This window comes from Saccopteryx leptura, chromosome 10 (genome assembly GCF_036850995.1).
Source record: "Saccopteryx leptura isolate mSacLep1 chromosome 10, mSacLep1_pri_phased_curated, whole genome shotgun sequence".
Lineage (NCBI taxonomy): Eukaryota > Metazoa > Chordata > Mammalia > Chiroptera > Emballonuridae > Saccopteryx > Saccopteryx leptura.
This window is the reverse complement of record NC_089512.1, coordinates 12,060,702-12,082,488: the sequence shown is the minus strand read 5'-3', so window position 1 is coordinate 12,082,488 and position 21,787 is coordinate 12,060,702. Positions and strand designations below refer to the sequence as shown.

At 45.5% G+C, this 21,787-nt stretch overlaps 1 protein-coding gene across 2 annotated transcripts in view; it reads right to left on the bottom strand.

Moving 5' to 3' along the window:
• The window catches only part of ULK4 (unc-51 like kinase 4), a 418,647-nt gene extending 397,507 nt beyond the window's left edge, over positions 1 to 21,140 (bottom strand). For both annotated transcript variants that reach the window (XM_066351269.1, XM_066351270.1), the window contains exons 1-5: positions 20,954 to 21,140; positions 16,708 to 16,901; positions 9,069 to 9,168; positions 6,883 to 7,022; positions 4,334 to 4,496 (exon numbers count right to left, since the gene is read on the bottom strand). In XM_066351269.1, the coding sequence (XP_066207366.1) occupies positions 4,334 to 4,496; positions 6,883 to 7,022; positions 9,069 to 9,168; positions 16,708 to 16,845 (541 nt within the window). In that variant the 5' untranslated portion in view covers positions 16,846 to 16,901; positions 20,954 to 21,140. The remainder of the gene's footprint in view (positions 1 to 4,333; positions 4,497 to 6,882; positions 7,023 to 9,068; positions 9,169 to 16,707; positions 16,902 to 20,953) is intronic.
• Positions 21,141 to 21,787: the final 647 nt, after the last annotated feature.

Genomic DNA, 21,787 nt, shown 5'->3' with positions numbered 1-21,787 from the left:
GGAATCCTGCATGCCAGGCTGACGCTCTACCACTGAGCCAACCGGCCAGGGCCCTCCTCTCTTCATTTTTTAATTGGACTGTTTGCTTGTTTGTTGTGTTTTTATACATTTTGCATATTAACCCCATAATGTAGCTGTTGTTTATGAATATCATCTCCCATTTGGTTGGCTGCCTTTTCTGTTGTTGTTCTTTCTTTTGCTGTGTCAAAGCTTTTTAGTTTAGTCCCATTCATTTATTGTTGCCTTTACTTCCCTTGCCTTTGAGGTCAAATTCATAAAATGTTCTTTGTGGCCAAGATCCATAAGTTTGGTACTTACATTTTCTTCTACGTAATTTATTGTTTCAGACCTTATATTTAGGTCTTTGATCCATTTTGAATTAGTTCTTGTGCATGGGGACAAACTCTAATCGTTTCATTCTTGTGCATGTGGCTTTCCAATTTTCCCAACACCACTATTATTGAAGAGGCTTTTTCTCCGTTGTTTGATTTTGGCTCTTTTGTCAAAGACAGTTTATCCATACATATGTGGTTTTATTTCTGGGCTCTCTATTCTGTTCTATTGTCAAACAGACATATTGATCTGTATGTCTGTTTTTCTGCCAATACCACGCTGTTTTAATTATCTTGGCTCTATAGTATAATTTGAAGTCAGGTAGTATAATACTTCCAGCTCCATTCTTTTTGCTCAGGATTGCTTTGACTATTCAGGGTCTTTTACGGTTCCATACAAACCTTGTGGGTTTTGTTCTACTTCTTTAAAAAATGACACTAGGATTTTAAGGGGGATTGCATTAAATTTGTATATGGCTTTGGATTATATGGCCATTTTTACTATGTTGATTCTTCCAATCCATGAACATAAAATATTTTCCCATTTCAATGCATTTTTTTCAATTTCTTTTAATAATGCTTTGTAGTTTTCATTATATAGGTCCTTTACCTCCATTGTTAAGTTTATTCCTAGGTACTTTATTTTTTTGTTGTAGCAATTGTAAAAGAAATTCTTTTTTCAATTCATTTTCTGAAGTTTCATTGTTGGCATTTAGGAAAGCAGTAGAGTTTTGTGTATTGATTTTGTATTCTATGACTTTACTATATTTATTTATGTTTCTAATAGTTTTTCAGTGGAGTTTTTGGGGTTTACTATATACAGGATCATGTTCATCTGCAAAAAGTGACACCTTTACTTGTTCTTTCCCAATATGGGCACCTTTTATTTCTTTCCCTTGGCGGATTACTCTGGCTAAGACTTCCAGTACTATGTTGAATAACAGTTGAAAGAATGGGTAGCCTTGTCTTGTTCCTGACTTTAAAGGAAAAGCTTTCAGTTTTATACCAGTTAATATGATGTTGGCAGGTGGTTTGTCATATATGGCTTTTATTATGTTGAGGTACTTTCTATACCCATTTTATTGAATGTTTTAAACATAAATGAATGTTGTATCTTATCAAATGCCTTTTCTGCATCTATTGATAGGATATGATTTTTGTCCTTTGTTTTGTTGATGTGGTAATTACATTGATCAAATTACATATGTTGAACCATCCTTGTGCATGAACCCCACTTGATCATTATGTATTGTTGTATTTAATTTGTTCGTATTTTGTTTAGGATTTTTGCATCTGTTTTCATTATAGACAATTGTCTGTAGTTGTTGTTTTTTTGTATTGTCTTTGCCAGATTTTGATATCAGGGTTATGTGGGCTTCATAAAATATGTTAAGAAGTTTGGCTTCTTCTTCAATTTTAAATGATAGTTTTACTAGGTAGAGTAGACTTTGTTGTAGATTCTTGTTTTGCATCACTTTAAATGTTTCTTGCCAATCCCTTCTGGCCTAAAGTGTTTCTGTTGAGAAGTCAGATACCAGCCTTACTGAGGCTCCTTTGTAGGTAATTAATTGCTTTTCTCTTGCAGCTTTTAGTATTCTTTGTCTCTTAACTTTGTCTATTTAATTATGCGTCTTGGTGTGGGCCTCCTTGGGTTCATCCTCAACGGAACTTGGTGCTTGAACTTGCATGACTTTTTCCTTCATCAAATTAGGGAAGTTTTCAGCTATAGTTTTTTTTAGACAAGTTCTCTATTGCTTGTTCATTCTCTTCTCCTTTAGGAACCCCTACGATGCGATGTCTTATAGCCATTTTATGTTTTGTTTTCGGGTAGCTCTGTGTCTCCTTTGGTTCTTCACCTTTGTATTTCTGTCAGGGTTTTCTTGTTTGTTGGTTGATTGGTTGGTTGGTTTGGTGGTATTCCATGCTTCTTTCCTCTATTTCCTCTTCTTTTTAAGCTATGTGTTTCAGTTTTGGTTTCTCCAGGGGTGGTTACCATTAGATTATTCAGAAAATGTTTCTTATATACACGAGTTTTTTATCGTATGAGCACTTCTGCACTCATACAAAGTATGAGCTCCTTTGTGACTTCTGTCAATCCCACCACAATACCCAATCACTTGCAGATGTCAAATGCAAGGTTTTTATTTCAAGTGCCTTGTTCATTGCCACACTTAAGAGTGTAAGTTCTCAAAGGCTCTAGAGAAAGAGCAGTGGTTTTATTTTTCCTTTTATTTTCATACCACAGGGATGTGAAGGTGAGTAGCCAATAACTTTGGTGATACCTGAAGATCAGGACTAATGGCTACAAGAGTGTCTCCCATCCTTGGTCAAAGAAGCTAACCTGCCCCATCATGGGGACAGTTCTAACTATTCTAGCTCAGAAATAACTGAGCTAGAAACTGACCTATCTGTCCACAACACAGACATCCTCCCCTTACTAAAAGGGACTATTTCAAATATGCATTCCTAAAATATATCACCTTCTTTTTTCTACAATAAAGTCATAAATAATAACTTAAAACAATATTCTACTAACATAGTCCACAATATTAATTTTCACAGAACACCAGTCATCATATGAAATGTTTGAGAATCTCATGCCAAGCCTCCTCCTTGGGCATGAAATTTTATCACATACAAGACTGGCCCCGAAAGTTAAGTTACCTTTCGTTATATTTGTGGGGCCTACATTTAACTGCTGCTCCCATCCCTTTCCCTCATTCCTCCATCCTTAGCCATGTAACAATCAAGCCTAAGGATGCTGCCCTCTCTCATGAAGCCCTTTCGTTAATAGTGAACAGACTAGAGATTCAAGGGCCTCAACATCTCAAGTACCTCTTACAGGGAACTTGAAGAGCAAAGCTCTTTACTGCTGCTCTCGTAAGTTCTGGTGCAAGAAATAGCATTTCACACTCTCCTCTTAATTACAGCTAACACCCCAGGCCCTAGCTCACTGTTAAAATCACCTCCCAGGCCTGGCCAGCTGGCTGAGTGGTAGAGCATTGGCCCAGGATGTGGATGTCCCAGGTTCGATTCCTGGTCAGAGCACACAGGAGAAGCGACCATATGCTTCTACACTCCTCCCCCTTCTTACTCTCTCTCTCTCTCTCTTTCTCTCCCACAGCCATGGCTCAATTAGTTCGAGCACATTGACCCTGGGTGCTGAGGATGGCTCTGTGGAGCCTACACCTCAGGTGCTAAAAATAGCTCAGTTACAAGCATGGCCCCAGATGGACAGAACACTGGTCCTAAACAGAGTTTGCAGGTGGATCCTGGTCAGGGAGCATGCAGGAGTCTGTCTCTCTATCTCCCTTCCTCCCTTGAAAAAAAAAAATCACCTCCCAAAAGTGAAACCCTGATAATCTTTCTTAATTGCAAATATCAGCTGTTCAACAACGTTGAACAAATAGCTACTGAACCACTAGTGTGTGCCAGGCACTGTACTAAGTGCTGACAATATGGCCAGAAGGGAGACAAAACCTCTCTATGACAAAACCCTATGTTCTTATGAGTAGTCAGCAACAGAGAAAGCTCAGGGTAAGAGACGGGCTGCCAGGGGTTCCTCGTGCCTTACACTGTATTAGTTCCACAAGGAAACCTTCAGGCCATCGACAAAGCCATGCTTGTATCCAGACTTCTGGTCATCACTATTTTCCATACATTATTTGACTAACGAAAGGTCAGCATTATCCCCTAATTTAACTTAGGCGGCCCACAACTAGAGTTAGGATCTTTTTTTTTTTTTTTATAATTTTATTTTTTTAATGGGGCGACATCAATAAATCAGGATACATATATTCAAAGATAACATGTCCAGGTTATCTTGTCATTCAATTATGTTGCATACCCATCACCCAAAGTCAGATTGTCCTCTGTCACCTTCTATCTAGTTTTCTTTGTGCCCCTCCCCCTCCCCCTTTCCCTCTCCCTCTCCCCCCTCCCCCCATAACCACCACACTCTTATCAATGTTAGAGTTAGGATCTTAAAACTCTCCACATACCTTTGACTCTACTTTTCATGCTTTTCTTCAGTACATTCTCCCCACTATCACCTCCTGCTTCCTCAGTGGCCATCAAAGCAAAGAACTCTTCCAAATTTTCCCCTTCCACTTTTGCCAGGCAGAAATTACTGAACTTCAGTGTGCCGGGCCCTTCCAAGAGTATCTATGCAGATTAAAAGGTACACACGGTCAGAAGCTAATTCAATAAACTCTTCCATCAGTACCTCTTATTACCTCATAAAACATTGTGAGCAGTGGCTTTTTTATTTCATTACAACTCAAAAGATGAAATGCTTACTTTAAAAAAAAGCTGAAGAAAAATAAATCCAACATTTTAACAATAGAACCAAATATTAAATTGTCCATTTTCAGATGTATATAATGCATACATTATATAACCACACAGGGAAACCTCAGGCTTTTAAGAACAATGTATATGGAACAAGCTATACTCTCTCATCCTCACTGCAGCTGAAGAAGGATTTGAAAACCCACCTGTCAGAGGTGTTGTTCCTACAATGTACAATTAAAGCAAAGGTTTTGAAGTTAGACACCTAAATGTGAGCTGTAGGCCCACCGCCACTTACAGGCAATCTGACCTGAAGAATTTACTTAATTTGACCTTTCTAAATCACAGTCTCTCAACCTATAAAATGAAAAAAATTATACTTAACTTCAGACTGTTGGAAGGATTAACTGAGGTTATCATGCAAAGGAGTTTGAACAGTGATTAGCAGGTGCTCCGTACTCAAGTCTGCTAATATCATTTGTGACTAGAAGTTATATGTTGATGGTTGAAACTATGCCAGAAACCAATGTTCTACTACTTTGAATTTTTTTCTCCAGAGTCATTAAAAATCTTTATGGGAAGTTTCAATGAGTAAGCTGGCTTTTGGTTTGTAAAAGCAATTTAAAGTTTGCCCTTAACTTCTAACCACAAATACTAAGGATGTCTGTTAAGAGTCTACAGGGACTTTTAAATGTTTTTGAGCACCAGAATCCCTTGGGAGAATAGTTAAGAAAAACTGCTAGTCCCTATCCAGAGTTTATGATTCACCAAGTCAGGGGTGGGTCCAAGAACCTGCATTTCCAATGAGTCCCAGGTAACACTAACACTGCTGGTCTGCGGAACGCACTTTGAGAACCAGTGGGAGGGGCCAGCAGATTTTTTTTTACGTTAGTAAATCTTTCCGACTTTGCAAACCATAAGTCTTGGTGTCGACTACTCAACACCACAGCCACCAACATACACAAATGAAAGGGTGAGGCCGTATTCCAATAGAACACCGTTCACAGAAACGGGCACCCTGCCCGACGCTGCCAACCCCAGTTTTAGAATAAAAGTTACATCACAAACCAGCCTGAATTTCCTAGATTATAAACAGCTGATGCCAGACCCCATTTAAACAACTCCCACACAGAAGCCAGTACAGGGCAGCCTCAAACCCCAGCCAGCACCTGGTTCTGCGCAGCCACCGGCTAAGAGTGCTTTCTACATTTCCGAATGGTTGAAAAAATAATAAGGTCATATTTCTTGACACGTGAAAATTATATGAGATTCAAATTTTAAAGTCCAAGAATAAAGTTCTATTGAAACAAACCACACCTATGCATTTGCGTACCACTCCTGGCTGCTTTCAGGGCTGTGACCACAACGAAGTGGCTAGAGACTTTATATGACGAGTATATGACTTTCAAACAAGGATTTTTTACTCATTACAAGAGCTTTTATGGAGTTTTTTAGGTTTAATTGTGTTCTCACACCGATGGCTTATAATTATGTTTAACAAGGAAATATCCAACTTTTCACTTTTTTATATACCCATTACCAAAAGAACAGTAGCAACTCAAACCAGTAATAAAACAATCCCTAAAATCATGTACTTACAAAGATAATTGATGTCCCTGATTCAGGGCACATTACGTACCAGAAAGTGTCCTAGAAGCTTCTCCCAAACTTAACATGTAATCGTCACAATCACCCTGAAACATCTGTCTCCATGTCAGAGACAAGAAACAAAGACAGAGAGAGGGGGGAGAACTTGTCCAGGGCACACGGCTCCTGAATGTCCCTGTCAGCTGTGACTAAGAAGCCAAACAGGGTTCCTGACAACTACATGGAAGCACGGGTAGTTATGGATAATTAGTTTAACAACAACAACAAAGTCATTGTAGCTATAATATCAGGAATCATACATAAATAGCCAAAAACCTCACTACCAAACTGAAGTAATGGCTCATAGCTGTGTACTCTAAGAATGGAGGGCCCTATTCACAGGTCTGTGGACCTCGTCGTTGGCAATACACCTCAGCCGTTATAATTACTCCCTGGGCTCTGAAATGGGGGGGGGGGGCTCTGCATTCTGGAAGGACTTCAACAGGGAGCTAAACAGATAGCTAAAATATATATAGTTTCCTTTTATTTAAAAAATGTTAAAATTTCAAGATGTTTCATACTTAAAATTGTATCCAACAATAAAAAGACCTGGGAGGAAGCACAGTACCTTAAGAACACAAGCAGTTAGGAAATCGAAGCTTTCATGAATTACCTTCCCAGGAGAAATGTCACAAAAGAGAATGCCAAGCTGGTGAAGATGGTGCAATCCAGTAATCAGGTCAGTCCCAAATTCTCTTACAACATCTTCTGGGAGGTTCTTGTCTTGAGCAATAACCATTTCTAAGGAACCACCTGCAAGTGGATTCAAGTCACCCATTTTAAGCCCCCCAACATTACACAGTGCCTCCACGAGGCTGCATGCTGGAAGATCCTGGGATGAAGAAAGGGATCGAGTCAAGTGCGCCTGGAGAGTCTCCTGGGGGAACACACCTGCAAACGAACCCGAAGGACAAGCACCCTATCAGAAATCCATGTCCACACTCAGGGCCAGCCCAGGGAGGCCGGCTGTGCGGTCTGGGGCTGCTTCGGGCGTGAGCAGGTGGGATGCAGGAAGAAGCACCCTGGTGCTGGGATTCCTCGCTCCAGAGCCCTGAGGAATTGAACAGCTGCAAAATTTTGTGGTAAACACTAACCCAAACAATGCACTTAAATCATATTACGCAAATTTAGAGTCACATTTACTCCTGTGCAAAGTTAGGTCACATTCTGCAAACTACTGCAGAGCAAAAAAAAAAAAAAAGAAAGAAAAAAGAAAAAGAAAAAAAATGGGGCCTTTCCATACCCCTTAGAAAATCATTCCCTTAGTGCACACTACTGAGGAAATAACGGGCCAAAGGCAGACACCTGGGGAATTCTATCTCTCTACCATTCCCCAGTCCCCGTCACACCTCTGCCATCAAAGTTTTACAAAATCTAAATGCCAATATAATCGGCAAGACTCATAAAGCTAGATATAATTACAATGAATCTTCATTTTACTCAGTGAAAAAACAGAAGTATACTAACTGTGGTACTTGTTAAGATTTTTTTTCCCTGAAGACACTGAAACTAAAAGCCAGAGAGTATCTATGTATTCAGTCACCTTTCTCCCTGTATACAGTCTTAGGAAGCTGTAACAAGAACGCTAAAGTGTTACTTCTCTATCCCTAGGTGGTGTTATTTGTTGATTCATCTTTATATGTTTCCACATTGCTTAAGTTTTTATAAACAGCAAGTATTCAGTTCATTAAAAAAAATCACTTTAGGCCCTGGCCAGTTGGCTCAGTGGTAGAGCGTCGGCCTGGCGTGCAGAAGTCCCGGGTTCGATTCCCGGCCAGGGCACACAGGAGAAGCGCCCATCTGCTTCTCCACCCCTCCCCCTCTCCTTCCTCTCTGTCTCTCTCTTCCCCTCCCGCAGCCAAGGCTCCATTGGAGCAAAGATGGCCCGGGCGCTGGGGATGGCTCCTTGGCCTCTGCCCCAGGCGCTGGAGTGGCTCTGGTTGCAGCAGAGCGACGCCCCCTGGTGGGCAGAGCGTTGCCCCTGGTGGGCGTGCCAGGTGGATCCTGGTCGGGCGCATGCGGGAGTCTGTCTGACTGTCTCTCCCCGTTTCCAGCTTCAGAAAAAAAAAAAAAAATCACTTTATAAACTAATGAGCTAATTAATAGCTAGTTGTCCTACTTTGTTTTCATTAAATGGAAAAATTGGTTTGATAAATTACCTCTAAACAACATTTCAAAATTTTTATGTAAGTGGTTTACTAACTTTTGATGCCAAAGTTAATACCAAATTGAACTTTACATAAATCTTCCTCTTGACCCTGGCTGGTTGGCTCAGTGGTAGAGAGTTGGCCCAGCATGTGGATGTCCTGGCCAGGGCACACAGGAGAAGTGACCATCTGCTTCTCCACCCATCCCCCTCTCATTTCTCTCTCTCTCTCTGTCTTCTCTTCCCCTCCTGCAGCCATGGCTCAATTAGAGCAAGTTGGCCCCAGGCACTGAGGATGGCTCCATGGCCTCCATTTCAGGCACTAAAAAATGGTTCCAGCTGTAACAGAGCAAGGGCCCCCGATGGGCAGAGCATCGCCCCCTGGTGGTCATGCCGGGTGGATCCTAGTCAGGGAGCATGCAGGAGTCTGTCTCTCTGCCTCCCCTTCTCTAAAAAAAATTTTAACAAATAAAAATAAATGAAATAAATCTTCCTCTTACCAAACATCTTAGCTCCTTACCCTTCCCTAATATCCATCAAACGAGATTTTCAAGTTAACATAGTCAATAATATCAACACTTACATTTGCAAAAGAAAGGAAAATAACAAAACCTACATCCCATGTTTTTTTAAAACCAAATACCGTGGCTTACCTGTGCAGAGTTCCACTACTAGCCACAAATGATTGCTGGTTTCATACCATTCATGAAAAGTTACAATATTCTGGTGTTTAATTTCATGGGTGAGGCGAACCTATAAGACACAACATTCACACTAAAAAAGTCCTTAAAACTCTCGCATCCATTAAAAAACACGTAAATATGCAATTGGGAAATGGAAAATAATGAAATTCATTTGGTGAAATTGTTTACGGACATCAAAATGATGGATATGAAGGCAGGTCACATGGAAAAATGCTAATTTAGTGCGCAATTTTAAAAATGATTTTTTAAAAACTTGTGCAATATAGTTTTGTATGTTTGGGTAAATACAATATTGCAAAAAAATAAATTATTCATAGGAAAATGGCCAAAAGGTATACATCCAAAAAAGCTGTTGTAATGAACAGAATTACTTTTTTATTCTATTTTTTTCTATTTTCTATATTAAGTACACACTACTTTCATAAAAGGAATTTAAAAATTTACTATGTAAAAAAACCTAAACGCTCAATAATATAGTAAAATAAGCTATATATCAACTTACAAAATATTATGCCAGCATTAAAATGTTTACTTAATTTCAGAGCAACATGGAAAAATGATAGTTATAATACTAAGTGAAAAGGCAAGAAACAAAATTATATGATATCATCATTAGAAAATTATTTTTTTAATTAACAGGAGAAAAGACTAGAAGAAACAAACCAAAATGTAACAATCACTGTCTTCAGGTAATAGAAGAATGCTGTTTTCCTTTATTTATTTTTCTATATGGTCCAAACTTTCTACAATGATAATGTAGTCCCTCTATAATATACTTTATAAAAGAACTCTCAGGAGTCTACAATTTTTTTAAAAAACATTCTTAAGGAATCCTAATATCATCAATTCACTTAGATTATTAAAAGAAGAATCATTAAAATGAACACAGATCTTAAAATGTACATTTCTATTAGGTCAAGAGTGAATTAAAAATTCAACAATAAAAATGCAGAAAGAAGCCTGCCATTAAAAAGTACTAAGTTGCTTGGGAGATTTTTGCTCCCTCCTTTTAAAATCTCATGGGAAAACCACAGCTATGTGTGATTAGCAAACCGCTGAAACCCAGAACTGCTGATGACTACCAAAACGCTCTCAATTCTTGTTTTCCAGTTCTCTTTAAAAAAACAAAATCACATCCAAATTCTACTCTCACTGGACGCAGACTACAGACCCACGATTTGTGGAGATACGGAGCTCTTATTAAAATAGAATACGGTACACTAGGGAAGGACGAGGCGGGTTCACATTTGCAACACAAATAAATAAAAATGAATCCATGTAACTTAGAAAACAGATGAGGAGAAAACCAAAAGTAAAGATGGAGAGAGAATTTGAGGAGGAGCTTGTAATCAAGCCCCGATGATATGGCCCTTACAGAATGGGGGGCCACTGGTGAGCATGTTTACACAGGTACCCACTGACTCGGGCAGGGGAAGGGGGAGAGCCTTGGAAATGCCAACGGAACTCAGGCCAGCACACCGACCCGACACCCCCTCTATCCCTCTTCAGACCCCGGGCCCCTCGGCCCCCACCTCAACCGCCCATCTGGGGCCTGCACTGTCCAATACAGGGCCACACACCACAAGGGCGGCTGCGCCCTGGAGAAGCAGCTGGTCTGAACAGAGACAAGCTCTATGTGTAAAATGTACACCAGATACTGAATACTGCACATCGAAAAAGAAAAATATGGCCCTGGCCGGTTGGCTCAGCGGTAGAGCTTCGGCCTGGCATGCAGGAGTCCCGGGTTTGATTCCCGGCCAGGGCACACAGGAGAAGCACCCATCTGCTTCTCCACCCCTCCCCCTCTCCTTCCTCTCTGTCTCTCTCTTCCCCTACTGCTGCCGAGGCTACATTGGAGCAAAGATGGCCCGGGTGCTGGGGATGGCTCCTTGGCCTCTGCCTCAGGCGCTAGAATGGCTCTGGATGCAACAGAGCGATGCCCCAGAGGGGCAGAATATAGCCCCCGGTGGGCATGCCGGGTGGATCCCGGTCGGGCACATGCGGGAGTCTGTCTAACTGCCTCCCTGTTTCCAGTTTCAGAAAAATAAAAAAATAAAAAGAAAAATATTAATAACTTTTATATCAACTACATGTTGAAATAACACACTATATATGATATATTGGAGTAAATAAAATAAATTAATAAAATTATGGCCCTGGCTGGTTGGCTGGGTGGTAGAGCATCAGCCCAGCGTGTGGAGGCCCCGGGTTCGATTCCCGGCCAGGGCACACAGGAGAAGCGCCTGTCTGCTTCTCCACCCTTCCCCCTCTCCTCTCTTTTTTTCTCTCCCTCTTCTCCTCCCACAGCCAAGGATGAACTGGTTCGAGCACATCAGCCCCAGGTGCTGAGGATGGCTCTGTGGAACCTCTACTTCAGACGCTACGATGCTCGATGCTCGGTTGTGAGCACGGCCCCAGATGGGCAGAGCATCGGCCCCAGACAGGTTGCCGGGCGGATCCCAGTCAGGGCGTGTGCAAGGAGTCTATCCCCCCTCCTCTCAATTGGAAAAAAAGGAAAAAAATTTAATTTCACCTATTTTTCATTTTTCAATGGGGCTACTATGAACTTAAAAATTAGATTTGTAGCCCCTTTTATACTTCTATTGGGCAGCAGTGCAAGGTTTTTACTAATAACTGCATTATGTCCATCTCTTCCCCACACCCCAGTGCGTGACCAACACTCACTTCCTGTCCAGCTCGCTCACTCTAGGACTCCAATTCTGGGCAAATTCCACACTGTAGACACCCACACAGCTGAAGCAGACACAAACCATGCCGACAGATCCTCCTTCAGCTTATGATCCCGTCTCAAATGGCTCCAGCCAGCCAGTCCTCCAAGGAACTGTTCACACCGCTTTCCCGAACACTGCCTGCCCATCCCTGCCGCTCCTAACGGATGGCTTCGTTTTCCGTCTCAGAGAAAACCTAACCAGAAGAGACTCCTTGTGTTCCCAACAACTAACCTGCATCATGTCACACACACCCATCTCCCCTCAACTGTCCACACTCCTTTCAAAAGCCAGCATCTCCTCACACCCATTATAACGCCTGTTTTCAAGAAAAACAAAAAATGGAAAGTAACAAGTATTGGTAAAGATGTAGAGAAGCGAGATCCTTTAGTCACTGTTGGTGGAAAGGTTAAATGATACGGCCTCCGCGGAAAACAGTATGGACGTTCCTCAAAAAAGTAAACGGAGTTACCATGGGATCCAGCAATTCCACTTCTGGGAATATACACACCGGAGTGAAAGCAGAGTCTCAAAATATTTGCATACCCATATTCCCACAGCATTATTCACAACAGATGACACGTGAAAGCAATCCAAATGTCTACATGCAGGTGAACGGATAAGCCAAACGTCGCATATACACATGATGGAATATTATTCAGTCTAAGAAAGAAAGAGGGAGGCAGGGGGAGGCAGGGGAGGCAGGGGGAGACAGCAGGAGGCAGGGGGAGGTAGGGGGAGACAGCAGGAGGCAGGAGGAGGTAGGGGGAGACAGCAGGAGGTAGGGGAGGTAGGGGGAGACAGCAGGAGGCAGGGGGAGGTAGGGGGAGACAGAGGGAGGCAGGGGGAGGCAGGGGGAGGCAGGGGGAGTCAAAGGGAGGCAGGCAGGGGGAGGCAGGGGGAGACAGCAGGAGGTAGGGGGAGGTAGGGGGAGACAGCAGGAGGCAGGGGAGGCAGGGGAGGCAGAGGAGGCAGAGGAGGCAGGGGAGACAGCAGGAGGCAGGGGGAGGTAGGGGGAGACAGCAGGAGGCAGGGGGAGGCAGGGGGAGACAGCAGGAGGCAGGGGGAGGCAGGGGAGACAGCGGGAGGCAGGGGGAGGCAGGGGGAGTCAGAGGGAGGCAGGGGGAGGCAGGGGGAGTCAGAGGGAGGCAGGGGGAGGCAGGGGGAGTCAGAGGGAGGCAGGGGGAGGCAGGGGGAGTCAGAGGGAGGCAGGGGGAGGCAGGGGGAGTCAGAGGGAGGCAGGGGGAGGCAGGGGGAGTCAGAGGGAGGCAGGGGGAGGCAGGGGGAGTCAGAGGGAGGCAGGGGGAGGTAGGGGGAGTCAGAGGGAGGCAGGGGGAGGTAGGGGGAGTCAGAGGGAGGCAGGGGGAGGCAGGAGAGGCAGGAGGAGGCAGGGGGAGGCAGGGGGAATCAGAGGGAGGCAGGGGGAGGCAGGGGGAGGCAGGGGGAGTTAGGGGGAGGCAGGGGGAGTCAGAGGGAGGCAGGGGGAGGCAGGGGAGGCAGGGGGAGGCAGGAGGAGGCAGGGGAGGCAGGGGGAGTCAGAGGGAGGCAGGGGAGGCAGGAGGAGGCAGGGGGAGGCAGGGAGAGTCAGAGGGAGGCAGGGGGAGGTAGGGGGAGACAGCAGGAGGCAGGGGGAGGTAGGGGGAGTCAGAGGGAGGCAGGGGGAGGTAGGGGGAGTCAGAGGGAGGCAGGGGGAGGTAGGGGGAGTCAGAGGGAGGCAGGGGGAGGTAGGGGGAGTCAGAGGGAGGCAGGGAGAGGTAGGGGGAGGCAGGGGGAGGCAGGGGAGGCAGGAGGAGGCAGGGGAGGCAGGGGGAGTCAGAGGGAGGCAGGGGGAGGTAGGGGGAGTCAGGGGGAGTCAGAGGGAGGCAGGGGGAGGCAGGGGGAGGTAGGGGGATTCAGAGGGAGGCAGGGGGAGGCAGGGGAGGCAGGGGAGGCAGGGGGAGGCAGGGGGAGTCAGAGGGAGGCAGGGGGAGGCAGGGGGAGTCAGAGGGAGGCAGGGGGAGGTAGGGGGAGTCAGAGGGAGGCAGGGGAGGTAGGGGGAGTCAGAGGGAGGCAGGGGGAGGTAGGGGGAGTCAGAGGGAGGCAGGGGGAGGCAGGGGAGTCAGAGGGAGGCAGGGGGAGGCAGGGGAGGCAGGAGGAGGCAGGGGGAGGCAGGGGGAGTCAGAGGGAGGCAGGGGGAGGTAGGGGGAGTCAGAGGGAGGCAGGGGGAGGTAGGGGGAGTCAGAGGGAGGCAGGGGGAGGTAGGGGGAGTCAGAGGGAGGCAGGGGGAGGTAGGGGGAGTCAGAGGGAGGCAGGGGGAGGTAGGGGGAGTCAGAGGGAGGCAGGGGGAGGCAGGGGGAGGTAGGGGGAGTCAGAGGGAGGCAGGGGGAGTCAGAGGGAGGCAGGGGGAGGCAGGGGAGTCAGAGGGAGGCAGGGGGAGGCAGGGGAGGCAGGAGGAGGCAGGGGAGGCAGGGGGAGTCAGAGGGAGGCAGGGGGAGGTAGGGGGAGTCAGAGGGAGGCAGGGGGAGGCAGGGGGAGGTAGGGGGAGTCAGAGGGAGGCAGGGGGAGGCAGGGGAGGCAGGGGAGGCAGGGGGAGGCAGGGGGAGTCAGAGGGAGGCAGGGGGAGGCAGGGGGAGTCAGAGGGAGGCAGGGGGAGGTAGGGGGAGTCAGAGGGAGGCAGGGGGAGGTAGGGGGAGTCAGAGGGAGGCAGGGGGAGGTAGGGGGAGTCAGAGGGAGGCAGGGGGAGGCAGGGGAGTCAGAGGGAGGCAGGGGGAGGCAGGGGAGGCAGGAGGAGGCAGGGGGAGGCAGGGGAGGCAGGAGGAGGCAGGGGGAGGCAGGGGGAGTCAGAGGGAGGCAGGGGGAGGTAGGGGGAGTCAGAGGGAGGCAGGGGGAGGTAGGGGGAGTCAGGGGGAGGCAGGGGGAGGTAGGGGGAGTCAGAGGGAGGCAGGGGGAGGCAGGGGGAGGCAGGGGAGGCAGGAGGAGGCAGGGGGAGGCAGGGGGAGTTAGAGGGAGGTAGGGGGAGGCAGGGGTGGCAGGGGGAGGAAAGGGGAGTAGAGAAAGCACAGAGAATTTTTAGGGCAATGAGACTCTTCGTGTGGTAGGTACCGTAATGACAGACACATGTCATTATACACTGGTCCAAACCCGTGGAATGTCCAACACCAAAAGTGAATCCTAATGTCAGCTACGGACTTTGGGTGATTATGATGTTTCAAGGTAAGTTTCATCAATTGTAGAAATGTGCCGCCCTGGCCGGTTGGCTCAGCGGTAGAGCGTCGGCCTAGCGTGCGGAGGACCCGGGTTTGATTCCCGGCCAGGGCACACAGGAGAAGCGCCCATTTGCTTCTCCACCCCTCCGCCGCGCTTTCCTCTCTGTCTCTCTCTTCCCCTCCCGCAGCCAAGGCTCCATTGGAGCAAAGATGGCCCGGGTGCTGGGGATGGCTCTGTGGCCTCTGCCTCAGGCGCTAGAGTGGCTCTGGTCGCAACATGGCGACGCCCAGGATGGGCAGAGCATCGCCCCCTGGTAGGCAGAGCATGGCCCCATGGGTGGCGTGCCGGGTGGATCCCGGTCGGGCGCATGCGAGAGTCTGTCTGACTGTCTCTCCCTATTTCCAGCTTCAGAAAAATGAAAAAAAAAAAACAACAACAACAACAAAAAAACAACAAAAAAAAGAAATGTGCCCCTTGTTGCAGGGGTGCTGATAATGGGGGAGGTTATGAATGTGTGGGGCAGAGAGTATATGGGAAATCTCTGTTACCTTCCTCTTAATTTTGCTGTGAACCTAAAACTTCCTCTAAAAAAAGTCTTGGCCTAACCTGTGGTGGCGCAGTGGATAAAGCGTTGACCTGGAACACTGAAGTCACCGGTTCGAAACCCTGGGCTTGCCTGGTCAAGGCATATATGGGAGTTGATGCTTCCTACTCCTCTCCCCTTCTCTCTCTCTCTCTTTCTCTCTCTCCTCTCCCTAAAAATCAATAATTAGAATCTTTTTTTTTTCTGTATTTTTCTGAAGCTGGAAACGGGGAGGCAGTCAGACAGACTCCCGCATGCGCCCGACGGGGATCCACCCGGCATGCCCACCAGGGGGCGATGCTCTGCCCATCTGAGGCGTCGCTCCGTTGCGACCAGAGCCATTCTAGCGCCTGGGGCAGAGGCCATGGAGCCATCCCCAGCGCCCGGGCCATCTTAGCTCCAATGGAGCTTTGGCTGACGGAGGGGAAGAGAGAGACAGAGAGGAAGGAGAGGGGGAGGGGTGGAGAAGCAGATGGGTGCTTCTCCTGTGTGCCCTGGCCGGGAATTGAACCGGGGACTTCCGCATGCCAGGCCGACGCTCTACCACTGAGCCAACCGGCCAGGGCCAATAATTAGAATCTTTAAAAAAAAAAGAGTTCTGGAGATGGTAATGGCTGCACAGCAATATGCATGAACTCAATACCACCAACCTACACACTTAAAAATGGTTAAAGTGGTAAATTTTGTGTTGTGTGTATTTTACTACAATAAAAAAAAGGGAGGGGGTTAGGCTTGGTCCAAGGAGCTGGGGCTGTGACGTGGCCCAGCTATTTCAACCCAAGTCGCTCTCTCCCAAGTCCTCCCTTTGGAAAGCTTCATAATCATACATTCAATGAAAAAGTAAATGATCTAACATAGACTATATTCTCCCTGACTCTGATCGAAGCAAACAGAACTCCGAGCTGCTAATGACTTGGGTATGTTTATCAGTCATTCAGGACTGGTGGCACTAAACAGACGAAAGGAGGCCCGTCCAGACTGAAAACGTGGCACTTGCTATGGTGGGTGCAATACACTGTTTTCCTGCCACTTATTCTCCCCAGTCACAGCTCTGTCCTTTGCCAGAGGGAAGGGAACACACTTGACTTACCCAGTTGGTTATTTCAGGCCTTTTGCACTTATCAGTGCAAAGAATAGCTACAAAATTGATCGTTCCCTTCCGCCGCCCTTTGTAGACGATGGTCTTGGCTCCCCGGCCTATCTCCTCATACAGAATGAAGTTTTCCATCTCTGGGCCGGCTTCTCACACCTGACAAAATGCCAGCCTAATAGCATCGCCAGCTCCTGAATCAGAAACAAAAGTGACACACATAAAGGCCAGTTAATGGCATGATTAATTAGCCTAGGTCAGAGTGGTCGGCAAACTCATTCGTCAACAGAGCCAGATATCAACAGCACAACGATTGAAATTTCTTTTGAGAGCCAAATGTTTTAAACTTAAACTATATAGGTAGGTACATTCCTTATCGAGTTAGCACCCGCACGTGGGATTTTGTGGAAGAGCCACACTCAAGGGGCCAAAGCGCCACATGTGGCTCGCAAGCCGCGGTTTGCCGACCAGGGGCCCTAAGATATTTAATATGTAAATAAATCTAACAATTCTATAAATTCTGAAGATTCACCTGCAAGTAAGTGTTGGATGCCAGTGTCTTTCTTTTTGTAGGATGATAAAAAGCTAAGGTGAAAATAAACAAACAATTCCCTAACCCATATTCAGCTTCCTAAAGTTGAATTTTGTTCCTAAAAACAAAAATAGGGAAAATGACAGCTGTTTTCAACACACGTACCAAAATCAGCAAACGAAGGCAATTTTAGCCAATGCCTCTTTGACACCTGTGCACAATGGAAAGCAGCTCCTGCCAATGAGTTGCTGTATAATGATCCCTGTATAATGATGGGCAATATATGTCCCACTAACCCTCAAATTAGGAGAAGCAAATGAAACAATGTATGTAAAAATACTCTCTAAACAAATGACAGTATTTCCATCTAATCCACAGAGATTGCATAAAACAATATTATTCGAAGTCAGAAGTTAGCAAACTACTGGTTTCCAGGCCAAATTCAGCCTGTTACCTGGTTTTGTAAATAAAGTTTAATTGGAACATAGCCCAAGCTCAATTCATTTATATATTATTTAAGGCCTGTTGCTAACTCCTGTTTTAAGTGAAGATTTTTTTAAACCAATCACTTGATCATCTACAACAGGGTTAGTCAACCTTTTTATACCTACCACCCACTTTTGTATCTCTGTTAGTAGTAAAATTTTCTAACTGCCCACCAGTTCCACAGTAATAGTGATTTATAAAGTAGGGAAGGAACTTTACTTTATAAAATTTATAAAGCAGAATTACAAGCAAGTTAAAGCTTATAATGATAATTACTTACCAAGTACTTTATGTCAGATTTTCACTAAGTTTGGCAGGATAAATCTTTATAAAACAAGTTACTATCGTTAAATCTATCTTTTTATTTATACTTTGGTTGCTCCGCTACCGCCCACCATGAAAGCTGGAACACCCACTAGTGGGCGGTAGGGACCAGGTTGACTACCACTGATCTACAATATAAGCAGTTAAAAGAATTCATTTTCTTGACCAATAAAATCCCGTTTTTCATGAGTAAGGATTTGATGTAATCTTCTATCCGACTAGATTTTCTTTATAAGTCAAGTGAAATAGTAATTTTGGTATCTTAACATAGTCTCAAAAATATTTATATGCCTGACCAGGTGGTGGTGCAGTGAATAGAGCGTCAGACTGGGATATGGAAGGACCCAGGTTCGAGACCCCGAGGTTGCCAGCTTGAGCGCGGGCTCATCTGGCTTGAGCCAAAAAAAGCTCACCAGCTTGGACCCAAGGTCGCTGGCTCGAGCAAGGGGTTACTCGGTCTGCTGAAGGCCCACGGTCAAGGTACATATGAGAAAGCAATCAATGAACAACTAAGGAGTCCCAACGAAAAACTGATGATTGATGCTTCTCATCTCTCTCCGTTCCTGTCTGTCTGTCCCTATCTATCCCTCTCTGACTCTCTCTCTGTCCCTGTAAAAATAAATAAATAAATAAAAATTAAAATTAAAAATATTTATATAATCAAAGTATTTATTCAACTAAAAATATCTTTTAAATTGGCATCTCTTTTGGAGAATTATCCACACTAGACTATAGAAAACATCCCAGAAATTATCCAAGCAGTAAGACAGCCTCTGTAAACACAGCTTATGTTTAAGTCAGAATCTATAGCAACATTCCTTAGAAACAGAGAATGCAAGAAAGAAGTAAGTTAATAGTACGGAGTTTCTTTGGGGATAGATGAAAATGTACTGAAATTAGATAATGCTAATGGTTGTACAACTTTGTTAATACACCAAAAATTACTAAATTGTGCATTTTAAAAGGGTACATTTTATATGTGTTAATTATATCTCAATATCTTAGTGATATAATTGACATGTAATATTATATCATGTTGATTTGATATATTTACATAGTAACACCTCTTTCACATCACATTATCATTTCTTTTTTGTGGTGAAAACATTTATGATCTAGTCTCTTAGTGACTTTGAAGTATGTACTACTGTTGACTATAATCAGTATGATGTACATTAGATCTTATTCATCCTCAGTTGTAGGCCATACAAAAACAAGCAGAGCCAGATTTGGCCAGTAGGCAGTAGTTTGCTGACCCCTGTCTCATTATAGGAAACCAGTAATCTAAGAATCTAGGAATAACAAATTCTATGACTCCATTGTCTAATGAAACTAAAACTTACTGTAAAATGGAGAAAATTCTACTATAAAAATATACAGGCTAGTAATTACATTTAGTTATTTGAATTATAAACCCAGAATCTAGAGCAAATCAGAAGAAACCAGTCTAATGATAGTGAAAATTTTAAAAATTCTAAGCAGAAAGTATGTGGGAGAATTCTGAATTTAAATCAATAGAAACCAAAAAAGGGCACAGATAGTATCCATTTTCTTTAATGAACAGTTTTACTAAGTTCCTTTTACATTCCTCCCCTCCCTAAAAACTATTCATTAATAAGAACCAATCCTGACTCATGACCCACCCAAATGCAGCCTAAACAAGAGTAACGTGGCAAAAGGTAAACAATACATGATATGTAATATAACCTAAAATAAGACCAAATCAACACTGTTAAAATGAAGATACTACACCAGAAAAAAAAAAATGAGACCTTAATTAAAGTTTCAAATATATCAGCAAAAGATGCTGAAGTTTTTATGTAAAATGAGTAATTAATTTCTTGAAAACAAGGTGATCTTCTAAGTTATCTTCCAATTTGAAATTCCATGACTTTAAGATTCTTTTTTATTCAATCTCAGGATATCCCTCACCTTAGACTTCCCAATATCAATTTCAAAAAATTTGTTACCTCTTAAACTATAAAACAAAACACAAACATGGAAAACCCAACAAAATAAATGTATAGTTTAATGAATTATTATAATAGGTACACCGCTGTACTCAGAACCCAGGTCAGAAAAGCCCTTTGCCAGCCATTCCCGAAATCCCTCCAAGAACCTGTAACAACCACATCTCCTACTCCCTTGACTTACATCCACAGTTACGGTATTAGTTTCTTGGATTTCTCCATCGTTTTCTCACCCAGGCGTGTAACTTTCAGACACAGTTTTGTCTTGCACACTTTCTATAAACGCGGTGCATAATTTAAACCTCTTTTAATCTAAAAATTCACCCAGATAATCTGAGAAGTCAGAAACCAGAACAAATCACACATACAAGCAAATGAGGCATTTGAAACCCAGGGGGTAGGGCTAACATTCAACAGACTCTGGAACAGACCAGGTGATAAGGGGCACGCAGGTAAAGCCTGGAACCCTCCTCTCAATCATTCCCACCTACAAAATCTTTAACTCCCGCACCAGCAGCATCAGCAACACCTGGGAACTCGACAGAGATGCAAATTCTCGCCAACTAACGCAGACCTATACTGAATCCGAAATTCTGGAATCCAGGCCCAGCAATGTTTCAACTCGCCCTCCGGATGCACGCTCAACTTTGCGAAGCGCAGGCCAAGTCACCCTTTCCCGAAGACCTAAAAGGCGACCAGGCACTTTGTTAAGCGGCAAGGTATGTTGCTAAGCACTCAACAGGTGCGCCTCCTCGCAGCACAGTAGAGACCGAATTAACTGCGGGTTTTAAACTTCGTCTGACGGCGGACGGAGGGGCGGCGGGGGGGGGAGAAGAGTGAGGGAGTGGGCAGCGCCCCTCTAGACCTGCAGCCTCTATCCCGCTGGCTGAGGGAGCAGCGAACCCAGATTCATGCCCCTAAAACTCCCCCTCACCTGGTCCCTGGGTGGGTAGATGCAACAGACCCACCAGGAGGCTCTCCCCAGGGCGCACGTCTCGGACCCTATCCTCACAGGACGGGGCCACTGGCCAGAGGCTGGGGGCGAAGCAAGGAGTAAGGTGGGACCCAAAGAAGTAGCGGCAGGCCGTGCAGGTCCAGCGCCCCTACGCGTTTGGAGTCGCCCATCCCGTCTCCAGGGCAGCACGCAGAACGCCGGAAAGAGCGCAGGGCACTGATTGGCTGGACAGTTTCGGTTTCTATTGGCTGAGGCCTGGAAGTGGTTATGCTGGGGCACCGCTTTCAACCCAAACGGCCTCGCGCCCAGCCTTAGGACGACTCCACCGACCCTCAACCAGGGTAGGAAATGCTGGAGGGAAGCGTGGCTGCTGGCGTCAGCGTCCGGCCTTGCGAGCTCAGCACCCCTCCGCGTTTGGATTCGCCCGTCCCGTCTCCAGGGCAGCACGCAGAACGCCGGAAGAAGCGCAGGACGCTGACTGGCTGAGCGGTTTTGGTTCCTATTGGCTGGGGCCGGAAGTAAGCGTTGGAGACGGACCGTTAGTCCATCCGTACATGGTGTGGAGTCGGGGATCTTGGGCATGTGGTGGGGCTTACCTAGACACTGGTTACATAGTTGGGGGTTCTGGAGCCCCGGGATCTCATCGTTTCTTAAAATTTTATTTATTTATTCATTTTAGAGAAGAGAGAGAGCCGGGGGGGGGGGAGCAGGAAGCATCAACCCCCATATGTGCCTTGACCAGGCAAGCCCAGGGTTTTGAACCGGCGACCTCAGCGTTCCAGGTCAACGCTTAATCCACTGTGCCACCAGAGG